Source organism: Grammomys surdaster, unplaced genomic scaffold (genome assembly GCF_004785775.1).
Source record: "Grammomys surdaster isolate TR1022 unplaced genomic scaffold, NIH_TR_1.0 133, whole genome shotgun sequence".
NCBI lineage: Eukaryota > Metazoa > Chordata > Mammalia > Rodentia > Muridae > Grammomys > Grammomys surdaster.
In genome coordinates, this window is record NW_021604591.1 from 257,159 (window position 1) to 275,748 (window position 18,590).

Sequence of the window (18,590 nt, forward strand, 5' to 3'; positions counted from 1 at the left end):
CTCCCTCCCTCCCTCCCTTTCCCTTCTGCTCTCCCTGTCTCCCTCCCCACCCGCCTCACACACACTCCTTGATTGAAGTGGTGAAGGGAGAGAACCAAGTCCTGAAAGTTGTCCTCTGACCTCCACATGCACACTGGGGCACATGTGTGCCTGCACTCACACCTATTCCCCCCCCACACACACACACACATAACTTTTTTTTTTTTTTTCGAGACAGGGTTTCTCTGTGTAACCCTGGCTGTCCTGGAACTCACTCTGTAGACCAGGCTGGCCTCAAACTCAGAAATCCACCTGTCTCTGCTTCCCGAGTGCTGGGATTAAAGGTGTGCACCACCACTGCCCGGCACATAAATTTTTTAGAATCCTTTTTAGTTCAACAGAGTCCTTAGCTGGGTTGAAGACAAGCTCACTCCTGTTTTGTTTTGTTTTTCAGTATAAATGTCATGAAACAGCTCATTGGTTCATCTAACTTATTTGTGATGCAAGTGGAGATGGATGTATATACAGCTCTTAAGAAGGTATTGATGCATGAATACAAGACTGTTACTTCAGATTGCTTCTGTGGTGAAAAGCTGGAAATACTGCTTCTGGGTGCTCAGTAAGGCACAGGAGCTACACATGCTCCTTGGCTTACACTGGGCTTGTATCTGAGTAAATACATCATAAACTGAAAATACCTGACCTACTGAACACCACACCTCAGCTTCACTCTCCTTGAATGTGCTCAGAATGCTTGTTTAGGCTACAGTGGCCACATCACCTAACCCAGTAGACTTACATCATTAAATGTCATGTGACTCCAGTAATTTGTTCAGTTCTGTCCTGAAGTGAAAGCAGGTGGTCCCAGAATTGAAAATGCTAAGTCATTCCACCAGCCCATCTCAAGCTGGGTGACCCATGCCAAAACCTAAGTCTTTATTTGGGTTTAAAGATTCATGCCTATCTTAGTTACTATTCTATTGTTGTGAAGAGACACCATGACCAAGGCAACTTAACAAAAGACAGCGTTGAATTGAGGGCTTGTATGTGGTTTCAGAGTGTTCATCCATTATCCTCATGGCAGGCAGGCATGGCACGGGAGCAGTAGCTGAGAGTAGCTTATATCATTATTAGCAAGATGAAGGCAGAGAGAGCAAGAGATTGAGCCTCTTCTGAACTTTTAAAATCTCAAATCTCACCCAAATGATACCCCCTCAAAAAGACACACCTCCTAATTCTTCTCAACCAGTTCCACCCACTGAGGACCAAGTATTCAAATAAATGAGCCTACTGGGGCTGTCCTCTTTCAGACCACCACAGTGCTGTTTTGTTTTGTTTGCTGGAGGCAGAGCCTCATTCTGCATCCCACACTTGCACTAATCCTGCCCCAGCCTCCTGTGTGCTGTGGTTACACTGTGAGCACCAAGCCCAGCTTTTTTCATCCCTGTGACGGATTTAGGTCCAGTTTTGTTTCACAGTTGCAAAGACATCACCTATTACTCTGACTGTTGGTGAGGGTTGGCATGAGGCAGAGGCCACTGCTCTTGTCCCACCGTATGTCATTCATAGTCTTGTTGTCCCTGTGGGAAATGTGTGCAGTTTTGAAACCTGCAGTGACAACCTTCTGTCAGAGCATTTTGGTGGTCAAGATGGAACTGGTTTTGACAGTTTTCTTCAAGGAAACAGCATTTGGGCTGTCGAAAAATTATGTGTGTTTTGGAGAGCATTGCACTTATACCTGTGAGCTGCAGCAGCAGTCGTTCTGTCTGTCCGTGTAGCTGCTCTGATCTCCAAGTGCTGACCTTGGACAGTGGTCTCTGCCGACACAGCACTAGTAAACACTCAGTCTACATCCTTCTGTAGCCTGCAAGGGAGACACTCCATGACACTGTGATTGCCAGTGAAGAAATTAAAATCTAGAGAAATGAGATGACACTCGTCACTGTGTGCATGCCGCCTCAACAGCAGAGTCAGAAAGTCCTGTGTTCACTCTCACTTGCAGTCTTACAGTCTTGTGTCATATTTAGTGTGATTGATTTGTTAGTGATTAGAATATGTTAGTACAGATTTGCCAGTGTCTTATATATGTTAAAACTCCAGCTGTTTGATTCACTAAGGTGTGTTAGCAACAATTAATATGCACATGGAGTTTTTATGACTATTTCTTGCCATGAAGACTTAAAAGCTTTAATATTATACTTTCGGGGCTGGAGAGATGGCTCGGTGGTTTTAGAGTACTGACTGCTCTTCCCAAGGACCTGGGTTCAATTCCCACCACTCACATGGCAGCTCACAACTGTCCGTAACTCCAGTTCCAAGGGATCTGACATCTTCATACCAATGCACATAAAATAAAGTTAAATCATTTTTTAAAATAGTTATACTTTCTTGCAGTTGCTTGTAAAGATGGAAATTTTAGCTGTTATCGTAGAGTACAGATGAAGCTCAGTTGGTAGAGTGCTTTCCTGGCATGTACAAAGCCTTGGGTTCAGTTCCCAGCACCAGTGAAACCAGTGCTTCTCAACCTCCCTAATGCTGTGACCCTTTCATACAGTAACTTGTGGTGATGCCCAACCATAAACTTATGTTCATTGCTGCTTTATAATTGTGATTTTGCTAGTGTTAAGAATTAAAATGTAAATATCTTTAGAGATAGTGGTTTGCTGAAGGAGTCCTGACCCACAGGGAGAACCGCTGACTTAAAAAACTGAGTATGGTGGCACAGGCCTGTAGTCAGCACGTCACAGGTTGGTCAAGTTTGTCCTTAGCTACATACTAAGTTCAAGGGCAGCCTGACTACATGAGACCCCATAAATAAAGCAATAAAATCCTAAAACACTTTTATTATTATTATTTTTTAACTAGTGGATGTTCCTTCAGTTGGTGCCTTCCTGGAATGGGTCTTTAAAGCAGCTTTTGACTGAAACAGATGTCTGGTTTTCAAAGTGGAAAAAAGGTACATTGAAACTTTTTTTATTGAGAATTCCTCTCCCCCCCCCACACACACACCTTTTAATGATGTTTCTTACAGTCAGGCCTTGGCCTGATTTTAGAGCTGAAAAACAGCTGAGCAATTTGCTGCTTCAGCCTTTTACAGCAGGAAAGTCAGTGCTGGAGAAGGAAATGCTCCTGGCCTGTTAACATGTTCTAACCCTCAGAACCCTCTGTTTTGTCACAAGTTCTTGGGAATTATACTTGTTTGTTTGCTTGGATTAGCTATCCTCTGATAAACTATGCCCCATCTCTCAGCCAGTAACTCTTGATGGGGTCTGCAGTCCTCTGTGCATCACTAAGTGGAAAGTAGATGCCAGGGTCATATGTGACATGCACCGCATGGTCTGTAAGGAGCCTGGCTCAGAAGGAGTTGGGAGTCAAGAGTTGTGTGCTGCTCTTGCAGAGGAAGTTCAGTTTCCAGCACCCACATCAGGCATCTCACAACTACATGTAATGTCCATCATTGATGGAGGTTAGAAGGCTGAGTAGCTGCCCCTGTCCTGGTCATTATGTGAAGACCCTCACATGGCCTTCTGGGTTCCTTGGGAAGGGATTCTAGAGACAGAGCCTCATACAAGTCACTTCCTCAAGTACACCTCTCCTACCATGCTGTTCTGTAAGAGCAACCACAAAAATAAAAGTCCCAACCTAAGGACCTAATTAGTACCAAAATTAATTTGAGGTACTTGTCAAAGTTTCTCTAAGTTTCCTCAAATCTTAGATTTGTTCTAAGACTGTTGAAATCCTTGGAAATGGCTTACTTACATTCTAGCAGACTCTGTCTATGTTTGTCCATAGAAGCATTTAGTAAAACAGCACATTTGACAAGAATGCTGTTTAATTAAAACTTTCTTAATAGACTTTGAAGGGACGACTTTCCTTGAAACTGAACAGGGAAAACCATTTGCGCCCGTGTTCAGACATTTAAGGCTACAGTACATTATCAGTGATCTGGCTTCTGCAAGGATCATTGAGCAGGATTCTCTGGTACCTTCAGGTAAGAAAACCTGATGTATTTTTTATTTAAAGTCATGTTTTTCTGATTGTAGCATTTCATACTTGCATAGGGAAGAACAGTAAAGAAACCAGGAAGTCATCTTTGATCCTTTAAGGTATGTATCTTTATGCCCAGGAGATGAAGATGTGAATAATCTTCCTGTGTTCACATCTCATACTGATTTTCCTTATCATATTTCAGTACTAAAGTACCTGCCACAATATTTAAGTGGCTAAGAAGCGTTTTGCAATAGGATACTTGTTTTTGTTTTCTGTATGAATCAAACCTCGGCCTCAAGCTGTGTGCCAGGCCCTACTAATAAGCTATAGTCAGCCCCAACTTGAAGCATTTCATCTCCTGCTTCTTGCCAAGTACCCCATGAGGGTTATGCAACCACACCTGGCTCTGGGTATTTTCAGGTTGGTTAACCAGTGTGCTGTTTTGGATAACAGCCTGACAAATGAGTTTTGATGTTTTTCAAAAATTATAGATGCTTTTTCTGTTAATTTTCCTTAAATTTGCTTAGTTTCTGGTTTTTCTTAATCTGAATTCTTAAACATGTTCGATCAAATACATCCCTCAATATAATTCAAGTTTCTTGAACAAGTACTAATTGATTTTTATAAATCTGTTGTATTTGTGACAAGTTGCATTTAGTAGTGTATAAGCTCATTAGTGCATTTGCCTAGCATGTTCAAGACCCTGAGTTTAATGCAAAGTGCAGCAAGAAGAAAGCAGGCAAGCCTATAGTAGCTTTAGTGTGTGGTAAACAGCAGGCAGTGTTATTAGACATTATGTAAATTAGATGCCAAAGGACATGTGTCCTTCCTATCAAACTTCCTTTGAAGCTCTCTAAAGATTTTTTTAAATTATGTATAGGATGTGTCTGTGTGCATTTGTGTGCAGGTGCTGCACATCCGTGGGCGTTGGATTCTCTAGAACTAAAGTTGCAGATGGGCGGTTATGCGCTGTCTTATGTGGCCAGGGAACCAAACTTGGGTCCTCTGGAATAGCAGCAAGTGCTCTTACACAGAGCCAACTTCCCAGCCCCATCTTTAAGGATTTAAAGTTTGGAAAAAAAAAACAATCTGTTATGTACTCTAGGTGTGTCTGGTACATGTGGACAAGTTTTGTGTCTCTGGAAGGCAAAACTGTATTAACATCTGGAGTCTAAAGAATTTTATTTGGTATAAATTTTTAAAAAAAAATTCTGGCCAGATTTCAGGGTTTGTTTTTTCTTTGTGATTTGAAATGATATGATATGATATGAGAAGACTTGAAACAAATTAATTCCATTTTATAAATATAGAAAATTTTCTGTGTATTCAAAAATTTCAGCTTAAAAAGCAAAATATGAATTAAAAGTTAAAATTAAATGTCACACTTTTGTGAGGAGGCAGAAAGTGCCACATGGCTCTCCTTATAGATAGAGATTGGTGTATGCTCTCAGAAGGGAACTGAAGACTAGAGGTGTAAGTCCCAGGCCGAACCCCGAGTGCCGTTCACAGAGCCCAGGCAGCAGGGCAGGGGCTGGCTTCATTTTAGGCGCAGGTGAGGTTCACTGTTTCATGAGGTTAGATTTGTCCTAGGTCCTCTCATCAGATGTCTCATTCCACACCTTCCCTTACCCCACTTGCATCCCATCTTACCGCCACGCCTTTCTAACCTTGGCTGGTTTGGTTTTTTTTTTTTTTTCTTTCTGGAGTCAGAGTCAACAAAATCTCAAATTCTTCTGTATCCTCTGTGCATTTATTTAACTGTACTGAGAGATACTCTAAAGAGAACCTAACTTTCCACCCTGCTGACCTAGACAAGGAAGTCAAGACAGTCCCCGTGCTGGCTCCCAGTGTCCTTTTCAATATTGCTTGTGGCCTAACCATTGATCCTTCCTCCATATCGTAGGATTTGGATGTCTGACTCACCCTCCTCTTTCCCCAGTCAGCTTATGTGTATACCTATCTTCTCATTATTTGACCTCAGCCCCGGGAACATTTATCTTTGCAGCTGTGGAAATGCTCTTCTTAACCTTGTTCGGGAGCCGTGCTCAGCTTCAGAAGTCTGCTGTGTTGTGATTGTTCTCTCTCCTGCCATGCAGAGCTGCATTACCTTTGCACAGTCCCATCTATTCAGCCCTCTCTCTCTTCTCCACTGGTCTTTGGAACCTCTCCTGTCTTCTCAGCTCCTGGCAGTCTTAGGTTTCGTGTAGATGCTGATAAGTGACACACAGTTTCCCTTCCACTGGGTAAAATCCAAGCCAGTGAGTTCCTTGTTCCACACCATTGCCTGTGCAGTCCTGCTGCAGCGCTCTCTACAACCTGACAGGTGGCGTGTTTCCCCAGAATGAAGTGTTGTGACAGAGAATAAGTGAAAATCCACTGTTTCCCAGTACAGAACTTTATTAAACACTGAAAACAGCCAGGGTGGCACATTCCTTGGAGGCAAAGGCAGGTCTGTGAGTTCAAGGCCAGCCTGGTCTACAGAATTCTAGGACAGCCAGGGCTATACTGAGAAACCCTGTCTCAAGCAAAAGAAGACAAAACAAAACTGAGAACACTCTTAGGAGTGATGTTCACAAATGGGATTCAGTGTGAGCTGTGAGGAGAAAATGGAAGTACCATTATAGGCTTTTTTTTTTTTTTTCTCTTTTGGAAAGGAGGTCATCTTAAGTCTGAGAGAAAGCTCAAAGGCCTTTATCATGGTAAAGAGCTGAGAATCACATTGTTACAGCGTATTTATAAAGCAAACAACTTGCTTTATAAATTACTGTTTTAAATATAAATTTAGAAATAAGCTTTGCTAACTAGTTATCAATTGATGGTTATGTTCTAGAATGGCTGGGAGCAGTGTATAAACAGCAGTGGCTGGCTATGCTCCGGGCTGAACAAGACAGTGAAGTGGGGTGAGTATGCCACATCACAGTACTGGCTTGATAGTGTGGGGGCTTAAACCTACGGCCTAGCGTGTGTTAGGCTGACTCCTCTACCAGAGTCCCCAATCCAAGATAAATAAGTAAACCTTGCTAAGAATGTTTCTATTTATATTTATTATAAATTATATTTACATTGTATTTAGAGGAGCCACTTAGGAATAGTTGTCTTAACAAAACAGGTAGGAAAGAGGACTGGAGGGAAAAGCTGCAAAATACTGGACAGGTTTTAGAAAGCCTGTGAGCATGAACCCTGGGACTCAGGAGACTTTCCAGGCAGAGCCTCTGCGAACAGAAAGCTGTAGCTGCTTGCTGCCCTCAGAATTCTGCTTGTCGGCCTGGAGCTGCAGGCAGTGCCTGAAGTGCTGCTGCTGTCAGGTGTACAGCACACAGGATTCCAGATGGGCAGTGTTTTCACCTCACATGATTGCCATGACTTTTTAACTGATACTTTTAGAAGGTATGATTTTTATATTTATGCATGATAAAGCTCATTTTCATATTGTGGTATGTTGAAATATTATGATTAATACATAGATTTTGAAGGTATTTCTATTACGCTTATAGCTACACAAAAGAAGCTTAAGAAAAAGGCTTGGGTTTGTTTGTTTGTTTGTTTTCCCCACTTTCTTTTAACTCATTTTGTTTTTTGTTTTTTCGAGACAGGGTTTCTCTGTATAGCCCTGGCTGTCCTGGAACTCTCAGTAGACAAAGCTGGCCTTGAACTCAGAAATCCACCTGCCTCTGCCTCCCAAGTGCTGGGATTAAAGGTGTGCGCCACCACTGCCCGGCTCTTTTAACTCATTTTTATACACTAAGGAATTCTCTGAAAATAATAACCTGGTTGTAAGTTTCTGTCCAAACAGCAAATATATGAAAGTATCCTAGAAATTCACAAGACTTTTTTTTTCTTTTGGTTTTGGTTTGGTTTTTTGAGATGGGGTCTCTCAGCAAGGTGATGGTAACTCATGCCTTTAATCCCAGAACTTGGGAGGCTGATGCAAGTGGCTCTCTGAGTTTGAGGCCAGCCTGGTCTACAGAGTGAATTCCAAGACTGTCAGGGCTACACAGGGAATTCCTAAGCTCCCCTCCTCACAAAAAAAGGACAGACAGACAGACTGAGTCTATCTAGCTCTGACTAAAGACTGGCCTCAATTTCACAGACAAATAAAGAACTGGAAACTGAGTCAGTTATCTATGAGATCTGAAGTGCTGGGATCAGGTAGTTGATGGTGACGCTGTGACACTGAGTGTTGGCTTTAAGTTTAGGATGTTCTTTGTTGAGGTTTTCTTTTTCTTTTTCTACTTTGTCCTTTCTCACTTAGCTGAGAGGCAGCTTCTATAAGTGTCTTGCTTGCTTGAGGTGGGGAATATGTGTGCCAGCTGGGCATAGCTGAGGGTCAAGTGCTGCCCTGTCTGCAGGAGGTCCTAGGCCTTAGCACTACAGTAACAGAGTGAGGAGGGCATGCAGTTTATACTGTGTGCCTACATAGCCGTGTTCTTCCTGTCCAGTATCTGCTTCAGTTGCTGGGCTGCCAAAGTGTACGGATTTTGTCTTATGACCCTATAAAGCCTCCTTCAAGGGCTTCTCCCAAACTGAAGAGGATTATTTTTCTAAAGTAGAAATGCAGTGTGTCACTTCTCCCTGAAGGCAAAAACAGACAATACCATCTGATAGTGTTGAGTTGAGTTGTTCTTCCCAGATACAGAAGCTTGGTAATGAGATTGTTTGCCTCATTACAGCTTTCTTTCATATGTCTGCAAAATATCATACTAAAACGTTGACTAGTCACAGGACACATGCCTGGGAAACCAGGAAAAGTTCAGGAGAAACTCATGAGCAAGGCCTCTGGAAGCCTTCAGCCCGCCTACCTCAGATGCCTCTAGTGTCATCTCATACTCAGCTCAGCTGACCAAATCCTGGAAGATAGACTGTGCTGCGTGTATTCTTTCCCTGCAAAGAACACATTCTACCTAACTCAAACAAGTGCCCACTGAGGCACCAGTGACACTTACCCTGTGGTGGCCTAGCCTCCCCTTGAGCGCACGGTACCATCTTCTCCGTGCTTTTGTACCACATGTCTTCCACAGGTCACAGCTACCTTGTCTAGCTTCCGTTAATCTGAGCTCTCAGATACTAAGCATAATTTGTTTACATTACTCATTCTATATTGTATCTTCAGTTTTATGATTAGAAATTTTAAAGTAAGGGACCAGCTGAAGGAAAATAAAAAAAAAAACCTCTATGGATTTTTTTTATGAAATACTGGTCTTAAATAATTACATGCCATGAAAAACAGTTTGCATTTGAAATAAGTGACATCAAGGACTTGATGCTGAGCTGGTTGTGCTGGTACAAACCTGTGATTCCAGCACCTAAGAGGCTGAAGCAGCATGGAGTACAAATTAGAGGCTAGCCTGGGCTACACTATGAGACCTTGTATGGGAGAGGTGACACCAAACTATGTCTCATAGAAATAATAGATTTAATAGTCATACTTTTTAAGTATTAAATTTTCTGGGTAGACAAAATTTCTCAGATTTTTTTTTTCTCTTTTCTGGTTTAACTGAGCTTCATGAAAGTAATCTAGAAGTCAAATCGGTGAGACATTGACATTTAGATCTGATTTAATCAGTATATTCTTTTTTTTTCCTTTGTCAGTGCTGAGTGTGAATGTAGGGTCTGGTGCTTGCAAGGTGAGCCCTTAGTCACTGAGCTACACTGAGGGCCTAACAGATTACTTTATCCCAGTAAGAGACTGCTGTCTAGCCAGTAGAAAGACTTTCTGTTCTTGAATTTGTTTTGCTTTTTTTCAATTACTAGTTGCCTGTTTTCTGCGAAAGCTCATGGCTCTTGTATCATTTTAGGCCTCAAGAAATCAATAAAGAAGAACTTGAGGGAAATAGCATGAGATGTGGTAGAAAGCTTGCCAAAGATGGTGAAGTAAGTCCGTCTCTTGTCTGTATGGTCTCAGCTTGCTAAGCAAACTCTCTCAAGCGCTTTACCTTCGTGTGTTTGCAATTTTTCCTAGTTCTCAAAAATCAATAACTACATGTTCTTTTAAAAGTAGTTTTAAGCATAGAGAGCAGATGTCTGGGGCTCCCGATTACTAGACTGTGCTTGCAGATCAGGCATGGATTGAGAAGACCTTGTTTCTCTTCTCTGCAGTTACCTTGGTGTCCTGAACAAGGGTTAGAGACCCGCTGCTCAGTAGTTCCTCAGTCTTGCTTCAGACCTTGAGTCTAGAGTCCAGATGAGAGGCTTGAGAGGGTCCTTCTGCAGCACAGAAATTGAGACCGATTGTGTAGGAGGTGTTGTATAATCTAATGAGGTTCTGTTTGACAGTTACCCTAAATCAAAGTTCTCTGTCCCCTTGGAATGCTCACCACACCAAAGAACTGTCTTTGTACCTTCCATGGAACAAGTGTGCAGCTGTGTAAGGGAAACAAGGACTGTTTACCCTGCTGTTGCAGAGAAGCCGCTCTCTGTCTTGCTTTCAGAGCTGGCTGTGGTCCATGAAATCGACAGTGCAGCCTACCTGTCATCATTTCCACCTTCAAGTTCCAGCCTAGTTTTCACCTGCTTCTGTTTTTCCTAAATTTACCTCCACTTTGACTTTCAAAGGTTATTTCGTGCCTTCAGGGTTGTAGTAAGACAGAGAAGAGGTTGTCTTTTCCATCCTGCATCTTGTGGCTTCATCCCTCAGTGGACTGCAGCTCCTTCAAAGCAGATGCGTCACCACCTGCCAGCTCTCCTGTCACTGTCACACACAGGGCTCAGTCTTTCCTCACTGCTCTTGTTCACAGGCCCAGCAGCCTCAACATCTGTATCTCCTTCAGAAATCTCCATCTTAAATGTCCTGTTTACAACGCCCACTTCTCTTTCTCCTTCTAGCCCTCTCTTCTAGGACTTGAACATGGTTTCTATTCTACCCATGAGTTGCAGAGTCTGCTCTTCTTTCTTGCCTCTCTCCTTTTTTGTCAGCTCGCTAATTCTTTTTGACTAGTATTTTGTCCATCTTAAAACCGTTCCCTTGTGTGTATTCAATGGCCTTTTCTTTTCCAGCTTTGGATGCTGTCAGACTCATCGTCCAGCACAGCGGGTCCCAGTTCCTATAGACTCTGAATGAATATTTCAATTAGGCTGAAATTTGTTTAGCAGTCTACCTTAGTTAGGTTTTCTGGCGCTGTGATAAACACCATGACTAAAAGCAACTTGGAGAGGAAAGAGTTGATTATTGTTGTAGATTCTTGATTATAGTCCCATCACTGAAGGAAGGCAGGGCAGGAACTCGAGCAGACCAGGAACCTGGATGCAGAGGCCATGGAGGGTGCTGCTTACTGGCTTGCTTCCCAATGCTTGCTCAGCCTTCCCACTTACAGAATCCTGGACCACCAGCCCAGGGATGGCACCACCCTCAGCGGGCTGTAAATTCCCACATCAATCATTAACCAAAAAAAAAACCAAAAAAGGAAAAGGAAAAAGAAAAATTCCCTACAGGCCAATTTGATGTGGGCATTTTCTCAATTGAGTTTCCTTCTCAAATGATTCTAACTCGTGTCAAGTTAATGTAAAACTAGCCAGAGCAAGGTCAGAGACAAGCACTTCCCCACTGGGTTTTCCTTCTGTGTTGTAACATGACCATCACCTGGTCTGTGGTACTTCATGGTAGGTCTCCCTATGTGAAGTGACTCTGCCTTCTCACTGTGTGAGGGCCACGCTGCTCAGGACACTGAGATGGCACCTTGCCTTTCCCCTGTGGTGAGCCTGTGCACCCTCCTTCCAGCACCTGCCAGCCTTGTGATACAGCGCTGTGCCGAGCTGTCTGTCTGTCGTGTCTCTGTTTACCATCATGGTTCCATCTCATTTGTTTTTTCAAGACAAGGTTTCTGTGTAGCCCTGGATGTTCTGGAACTCACTCTGTAGACCAGGCTGGCCTCAAACTCAGTGATCCACCTGCCTCTGCCTCCTGAGTGCTGAGATTAAATTTGTGTTCCATCAGCACCACTGACTGACATTAATTCTTGTTCCCATTTTAACACTGAAACCTGCTGTCCCCGCCTCCCTCTCTGGCATCACCCACACTGCCGTTCTGTGGCACCTCCTCTCAGCCTGTGGCGGTGGGCCCTTAAAACTGATCCTTAGCTGCACAGGCACTTGAGTTCTTGCTCAGTATGTCTTCTGAGACCCCTCAGTCGTTCTCAGCACTCCACTGGAACTGCTGCAGCTGTGTCCGTAAAGACACATGTGCAAGTGGAGCTCTGTTCTTGTTGCTCTTGGCAACCAGAGAAGACCTTTTTCACTTATTCCGTGTTGGAGAGGGATTTTGTTTTTGTCGTCGTTGTTTGTTTTGTTTTCCATTTTGCTTCCAGTTATCTTCTAGCTTCATTGGCTGCTCCTTCTAAAGGCTACTAGATTCTTCTCTTCCTCAGCAGTACTGCTGTGACTGGGGTTCAGTTCGCAGTCCCTGTCTACATGCTCTCATGTATTCCCTTGACAGGACCGCTTGTCTGCAACAGTGGCTCTTGACTCCCACTGTGCATCTTTCTCAGGTACCCAGAGCATCACAGCTGAAGCATCCGTCAGTTTCCCTAGGATTCTTGGCCTGGAGCAGAGTCTTTGTTCATCTGTCATTTATGCTTCAAACTGCATTTATGTGGATACCTAGTTCTTTCCTTACATTCTTGGTGTCCATGAGAAATCCCTCAAGGATCACTTGTTACATGTCTGTATTGATGACACTCAGCCCAGGTCACCATCTGTCCTGCTTGGGCTACTGGAGGACCCCACAGTACATCATTTTCAAACACAGTATACATACCAGTGTTCAGACTGATCCCAATTTCACTTTTACTTTTTTGCATTGTGTCTCCCACACAACATCCAAAGTAGTCTTTGAAAGTATAAGCTAGATTATGTTACTTCCTTTTCTAGAATCTTCTCTTAGTCTCCGACACTGTCCCTTATCAGGGACTAGAGCCTTTAGGTCCCTGACTGCCTCTGGGAACCCATATCCAGTTCCTGTCCTGGCCTAGCCATAGAGCCCTTCTCACCATCTCTGATAAGCCACGCATGTTTTCAGCGATAGAGCTTTGGACTTGTTACCTTCCCTCCCCAGTCAGCTCCCAGTCTGCTCATTGGCCCAACCTCCTCCCAAAAGTTCCTTGAGCTCCTCTACCCATTGTTCACCAGGCTTGCTAGCTGCAAGTCCCCTCCTGTGACTCTCCTGACCTTCCTTCCCCCACACACCCATCCTCTGTCTACCATGTAATTTGTATCTCAAGAGTGTGATACAAATTCAACTAGGGTAGAAGTCTACTGACTGTGTGCCTCCACTCCCTGGACTTGAGCTTAGTGTATAATAGATGCTCAGTTAGCAGTGAATACTAAGTTACTGTTTAATCCAAGGTATGGCTGCCCTTCCCACACTGCCTTACTTACTTCTCTGATTAACTGGTGTCTAAAGTGGCCTTCATGTGTCTGAAGCATTTTAAAGAACTTCTGAGCCCAGTAACCTGATTCCCTTGGATGGGACTGCAATGTAAAGGGGCATATAGGATGTAGGTTGAGGAGTCAGGTCATAGAGGCCATCTCTCTGTTTCTGTCAGATCCCTGTGGGAGCAGCAGTGACAGATGGTACTTACCCTTGCAGATATTTGAAGTGAAGGAAAGAAGAAAAAACAAACAAACAAAAAAAAAACTTGAACTTTTAATTTATGACTTGCTGATGTGATAAACTAAAACAAATCTTTTGTGTCTCCTAGTACTGCTGGCGGTGGACAGGTTTTAATTTCGGCTTTGACCTCCTTGTGACTTACACCAATCGATACATCATTTTCAAACGCAATACGCTGAACCAGCCATGTAGTGGATCTGTCAGCTTACAGCCTCGAAGGAGCATAGCATTTAGGTAGGATGGCACTCCCCACTTCCTATGTGCAGAAGGGTAAGAAATGAGGTGAAAGCTTGACCACCAGTAAGATCGATGTAGGACGTGGTACAAGGGAGGATATGGGAAAGTATGGGGGTTGAGAGAACTCCATTGCTGGAAACAAGAGCAGAAGAGCTTCAGCGTCAGAGAAGCAGCTAGAGCAGGAATGATGGACAACTTGGTTCTGGGCTTGAACCTGTCACCGTGTCATATTCCTAGCAGATAAACTGTGCGGTGGGAGACAGGTGTTCTTGGAAAGCACCTGTTGGACGTGCTGTGCCCAGCTCTGCCCAAAAGCTAAGCTCACATTCACTTCCTGGATGTGGTGCTCTGGACTTATAGGAGCAAGTAGTTGAAGGATGCTGTTTGCAAAAATCAACTCAAAGGGAGCCAAGCATGGTGGTGACGCTGATAAACCTAGGAGACAGGCACAGGCAGGAGTCCGTGACTCTGAGACTAGCCTGATGTACATCTGTGAGTTCCATGAGAGCCAGAGCTACACAGTGAGACTGTCTACAAAACAGAACCTCTAAGGGATGTTGAGTCAGACCTAAAATGGTTGACACAGTTAGAAGATGGTACAGGGCAAAGGTTTTGCAACATTTGATTTGATGTAGACTTCTTTGATCTGATGCCAAAATGCACAGGCATCAAGAGACTTCATCCAGATTGTGTGTGTGTCAGAGAACAGCAGCGAGAAGGCAGGGGCAGACCAGGAGAGCATCTGCAAGCAGACCCTGGCCCTGAGAGGATTAGCATTCAGAGTACACAGCTAGCTGAAACTGCAGCAGAACTGCCCGGTGTGGGAGCAGAGGTTTGTGGTTCCAGTGAAGCTTGAGACTAATTAGATAGTCCCTGCTAAAAAGGGTGGGGCAGGAGGAGAGATGGCTCCTTGGGGAGGTTCCCTTGAGAGGACCCAGGTTCAATTCAAAGCTCCCTCCTTGTGGCTCACAACCACCATAACTCCAGTTCCAAAGGACCCAACACCCTCTTTTGACATTTGTAGGCACTAGACATGTACATAGTACACTTATATATAAGCAGGCAAAAAATTTAAGGAAAAAAAAAACTGGGACCTGGAAAGATGGCTCAGTGGTTAAGAGCACTGGCTGCTCCTTCAGAGGTCCTGAGTTCAATTCCCAGCAACCACATGGTGGCTCACAACCGTCTGTAATGGGATATGATGCCCTTTTCTGGTGTGTCTGAAGACAGCTAAAGTGTACTCATATACATAAAGTAAATAAAGAAATCTTTAAAAACTATAGTACACACAAATTACATTTTTATGATTAAAAACATGCAGATTAAAGTGGCCAAGGCCATGATAGAGTAGCTGTGGTGCATGCACAAGACTCTGAGTTTAGTCCAGCAAAACAAAGCACCAAAAAACTTGCATAAAATTTCTCCAAAGGGCTGAGAAGATGGCTCAGCCAATATAGTGCTTTCCAGGCAAGCATAAGGACCTGAGATCACTCCACAGCAGCCCCCCAAGGAGCTGGACTCAGCAGTCTGCACTGGAGGAGCAAGACCTGAAGATCCATGGGGCCTGCTGTTCAGTCTGCTTAGCCAAATGGATAAGCTCCGGAGTCTTAAAAAATAAGGTAGAGAATGATAGAGGAAAACCCATATTGGCATCAAGCCTTTCTAAATACTCATATGTATACATACACCCCTACAAACACCAAATACCTCCAAAGAAGATATGTAAATGTCTAGTGAACAAGAAGATGCTTAATATCACTAATCACTAGGAAAAGTAAAACCACAATAAAATCCTGTGTCTAATCTTTTTATCCAAAGCAATAACAAGAATGGAAAAGGCTGTAGAATAATCAGGTCTTTGTCCCCTGCTAGTAACCTTGTATAAAATGCAGCTACAGCATAAACAGGATAGTTTTCAAAAAAATAAACAAGTCTTTTATGGCTCTCCAGTTGTGTTTCCAGATCAAAGAATCAGATTTAAATATTTATTCTCCCAAGCTTGTAGCAGCACTGCTCGAGGTAGCTAGAAGGTAGAAGCAACCTGTGTGAGCCTTGACAAATAACTGGATAAACATAGGTAGTAATGCTCACACAGCAAAACCCTGGTCATCCTTAAAAAGGACAGTCCAGCAAAGACCCCACAAAGTGAATTAAGTGCATCACAGAACAACAATCCTGCCTGCACACGCGCCTAGAACAGAAAAGGGTTTGGGGACAGAAAGGAAGCTGGTGGATGCCAGTTCTGGGAGAAGAGAAGACTTGCTACCTAATGGGGATGGTGTCAGCTGGAGAAGGTGGACATGCTCTGAGGATGGGTGTGGTGACACCTTTGTGGAGAAATCACATGGGAAGCATCTTGTGCCAGAGATGAAGGGTCACTTTGAAGCTCTTATTTGATTTGGGGTTTTGTTTGTTTGTTTGTTTGTTTGTTTGTTTGTTTGTTTTTGAGGCAGGGTTCCTTTGTGGCTGTCCTGAAACTCACTCTGTAGACCAGGCTGGCCCAGAACTCAGAGATTCGCCTGCTTCTGTCTCCCAAGTGCTGTGATTAAAGGCATGTGCCATCACTGCCCGGCTTTGAAGTTACATAAGAATAACACAGAGTAGAGATCTGAATGGTGCTGATTGACTTCTTGAAAATACCTTTAAAATCCTTTGTAAAGGATTGACCTTTTGTGGGGGCAGATTCCTGTAACCCCATCACTCAGAAGTTGGAGGCAAGAAGGTCATGGTTCAAGGCCGGTCTGAGCTACGTGAGACCTCTTCCTAAAAACCAATCACCGGGGCTGTATCTGTAGTAGCATGTTGCCTCGCACTTACAGAGCCCTGAGCCTGGCTCAGTCCACAGGAGGGAAGACTTCCAGGGAATAGCAAGGGGAAGAGAGGCGAGTGAGGAGGAAGACCTTGTTTGTATTAGTCTTCACTTTAAAAATGTTATATTGTTTTTTAATTCTAGATTGCGCTTGGCTTCTTTTGACAGTAGTGGGAAACTCATATGCAGTAGAGCAACTGGCTACCAAATACTGACGCTTGAGAAAGACCAGGTACGTGTGTTTCTGTGCTTGCCACTGTGCTGCATCTTATGTGTGTTTGCAGTTTCTGAAGCTCTTACATAAAACTGACATTAAAATGACAATAGTTTTTGATGTGAAGATTTATTGAAATGTTTTAAAGTGAAGGTGAACAATACCCTGGTGACCTCTGCAGAGCCTGCTGGTCTGGCACTGTAGGTCTGTAGTCCTTGAAGCAAAAATGTGAGACCCAAACTGCTGTATTAAATTTGAGTATCACAGGGGAAGTTCTATCATAAAACAATATTTTCAATAAATATTACATACAGTTACCTTGAGTCTGTTTGTATGAATGTATGTATAAAACACAAATGTATCTATGTTTAGACTTAAGATATTCTAAAGACTGGAAAAATACAAAATCTGACATTGGTCTCAAGCTTTTCAGATGAGGGCTACTCTACCTCCCGAAACACAGAATTAGTCCACGGAAACAAAAAGATTATCTGTGGGGGGAGAAAAGAGTTGGTGGTAAGGAAATAATTACTTTAAATGTCATCTTCACAAAACTATGTGGGCTTTTTCTATCCTGTACATGGGATTATTTATTCACTATTCACAGTAGAGATCCTGAAGATGCCTGACAACCTTGCAGTGCTCCTGAAAAGGGTGTTTTCTGAAAGCACATTAGATCTGTAGATGATAGACAGACATCCATAGTATTCACCATATTGTCTCTGAAGTCACTTGTCATATCTCCAAACGCACGTATAAAACATGACATGTTAGGATGAGGAGGTGAACACTGCTCAGAAATGAGAAGTAGAGTGCTGAGTGGGGAGGAAGGGGCTTTCTTTTAAAAGCCGACCGCATTGGAAGCGATGTCCTGTGTCAGCAAAGGACTTACAGCCATGTTCCTCAGATGGAGGAGCCTGTACTGAGGGAATGTGTTGAATCAGTAGCTGTGACCTCACGTGCCCTAGGAAACCTCTCGGCACAGTTCCCACAGTGTGAAGGGGACAACTCAGGGCAGTGTGCATGGCAGGTAGTACATGAAAATGACCATTTCAACAGACATAGAATGATGTCCTTCAAATCCCTGTCTTCCTGCACTGAAATTCCCTGTTGACTCTGAGACTACCTGGAACTTCATAACCAACAGCCACAGCTCAAAGCAGCTGGAAAGCTAAAAGACTGACCCATTTTATTCATGTAATACTTGTGCCTACTATATGCTGAGTTGTATTTTCGTGGCAAGGGGAATCCACACTAGCCTGTGTTAGTGTAGCCCAGTATGAGAAGCTATGGCATGACCCCCGCACACTGTGGAGCTGAGGGAGAATCCCTAATCCAGGTTGCAGGGCTGAGAATGACTGACAGCTTAGGAGAAGCCTTCCCTCATAAAGCTTGTGCTGGAGACGGGCGTGTGAAGCCTCAGGCAAGCAAGAGCTGCTGGTCACTGTAGAACTGGAAAGGAAGGATGGAGAGAGTCCAGTCCAGGGAGGGTTGCTGTGATGGACAGATGACAGGTGAAGGCTGAAGGCTTTTGGTTGGTCACTTACGGTTATTTGTTTTCCATGTGTTACACGTGTTTGTACTAGAAAAATAAAAATACCATAATTAGATAATTCATCTTTACTGGATAAAAATCGTCTCAGTGTTTTTTACTATAACAAATACACACATATCCATACATATTTTTCCTTTATTTGTTTGTATGCCTCTTTGTTTTAGTGCATACTGGCTCTAAGTGCTCATTCACGTGCCTCGGC

General features: G+C 43.4%; 1 protein-coding gene across 2 annotated transcripts in view; it reads left to right on the forward strand.

Annotated features, from left to right (window-relative positions):
* Gmcl1 (germ cell-less 1, spermatogenesis associated) overlaps window positions 1-18,590 on the forward strand; it is a 41,599-nt gene that overhangs the window by 18,266 nt on the left and 4,743 nt on the right. The window contains exons 7-13 of one of the 2 annotated variants that reach the window (XM_028762391.1): window positions 434-518; window positions 2,845-2,935; window positions 3,833-3,970; window positions 6,800-6,869; window positions 9,765-9,840; window positions 13,662-13,807; window positions 16,764-16,851. In XM_028762391.1, coding sequence (XP_028618224.1) covers window positions 434-518; window positions 2,845-2,935; window positions 3,833-3,970; window positions 6,800-6,869; window positions 9,765-9,840; window positions 13,662-13,807; window positions 16,764-16,851 — 694 coding nt within the window. Of the gene's footprint in view, window positions 1-433; window positions 519-2,844; window positions 2,936-3,832; window positions 3,971-6,799; window positions 6,870-9,764; window positions 9,841-13,661; window positions 13,808-15,239; window positions 15,368-16,763; window positions 16,852-18,590 lie in introns of those variants that run through there. The other variant, XM_028762392.1, reaches the window with a different exon arrangement.